This window comes from Atta cephalotes (genome assembly GCF_000143395.1).
Source record: "Atta cephalotes unplaced genomic scaffold scaffold00005, whole genome shotgun sequence".
Taxonomy (NCBI): Eukaryota; Metazoa; Arthropoda; class Insecta; order Hymenoptera; family Formicidae; genus Atta; species Atta cephalotes.
Window position 1 is genome coordinate 6,340,312 of NW_012130069.1, and position 1,539 is coordinate 6,341,850.

General features: G+C 22.7%; 1 protein-coding gene across 1 annotated transcript in view; it reads right to left on the reverse strand.

Annotated features, from left to right (window-relative positions):
- LOC105626622 (venom acid phosphatase Acph-1-like) overlaps positions 1-279 on the reverse strand; it is a 3,496-nt gene extending 3,217 nt beyond the window's left edge. Inside the window, exon 1 of the mRNA XM_012207914.1 lies at positions 136-279. Coding sequence (XP_012063304.1) covers positions 136-279 — 144 coding nt within the window. The remainder of the gene's footprint in view (positions 1-135) is intronic.
- Between the last annotated feature and the right edge of the window lie 1,260 nt (positions 280-1,539).

Below are 1,539 nucleotides of genomic sequence, written 5' to 3' on the forward strand. Positions count from 1 at the left end.
AAATTTACTACGTTTTAATTTAGTATTAATTTTAGTAATACACTTGAGAATGTATATATATATATATATATATATAATAAATATATATATATATATATATTTTTTGTGAAATATGATTTTTTTATATCATATTACCGTGCTGACTAATCGTAATGTCAAATAATCATCCATTACATCCTCTTGCTGGACTGTAGTATTAGGCATTATTGTCCTTGATGTTGTTAATAAGCAGGAATAAAACATTAATGCAATGCCTAGGAGTCGACGAAATTTTGCCATCTTCTAAACTGAATGGTGTAAGATAATCTCAAATATTTGTGATAAAATGTCTATAATAAAAATAATTCTTGACATTTACGTTATATATTTGATAATCTTAATGTTAGATTAAAAATGAGAACATCATTGGATGACGATTTTATTTAAACTAATGATGTGAATTTTGAAATGTATAAACATGTAACAAATAATACACTAATTCCTATTGATCTATACTTTTTGCACGAATGTTTACTGTTTATTATTGTAGTTTCCATATACATATAGATTTTATGTGTGTGTGTGTGTAACTATTTTTCTAAGTATCTCATCCGTTTATAAACAATTAAATTTCACAAAACATAAAAAGAAGATCTTTTTAGTATAAGTTGTAGTTGTTATAAATTTATATCTATACTGTAACGATTAGGAGATAAACCATATAACATATTCAAAACAAATACAAATACTTGACACAGTTAGATAAAATATATATATTTCTTACAGAAAAAATAATAGTAAGGAATACAAGTAGAAGAATTTTTATAAATATTTTAAAAAGTATTTGTATAAATATTTTTTTAAAACCAAATACTGTAATTAATCAAAGTCCCTCTCTTTCTCTTACCTACAATCCCTACAATAATATCGGAGATTTATTCTCTATTCTGTAATTACAAAATTTTTAATTAAAATTATAAAAAGAAATGTAATTTATATAATTATTAATTTTTATAAGAAGTGCACGCATGCTTTTTTAATTTGACATATTTAATGGCGTATTTTTATGTAGAATCATTGTTTTGTCTTATATAACCTGTGTATCAATGTATAATAATCTTCACTTGAACTTACAATGACGTAGTCTTTACACACCTATAAAGATATACAGTGTCTCTAGATTTGGAATAACTACTAAAATGATAGTAGATTGGAAAAAGCAAATTTAAATGTAAATTTTCTTTATTATGCTTTATAAAGTCATTTCGACAAAATTATTATTCGTTTTTTTTTTGTGCTTTCTGCACTGAAATTTTTTTTTAAATACAAGATAATTTTAATACAATATTTAAAAATTCGGAAAAGATGCATTTTCTTTGTTAAAATTATCAGACTTTACGTAAAAAATAATAAAGATAATGTATTTACTCTTTTTTTGTATACCTTACTGTTTAACAGTTATTGCAAATAGCACTTGTTTAAAGATACTCTTTAGACAGGATGATTTATAAATGCAATATTTCAAATTAATATCTCAAGAGATAAATCTACATATTAACA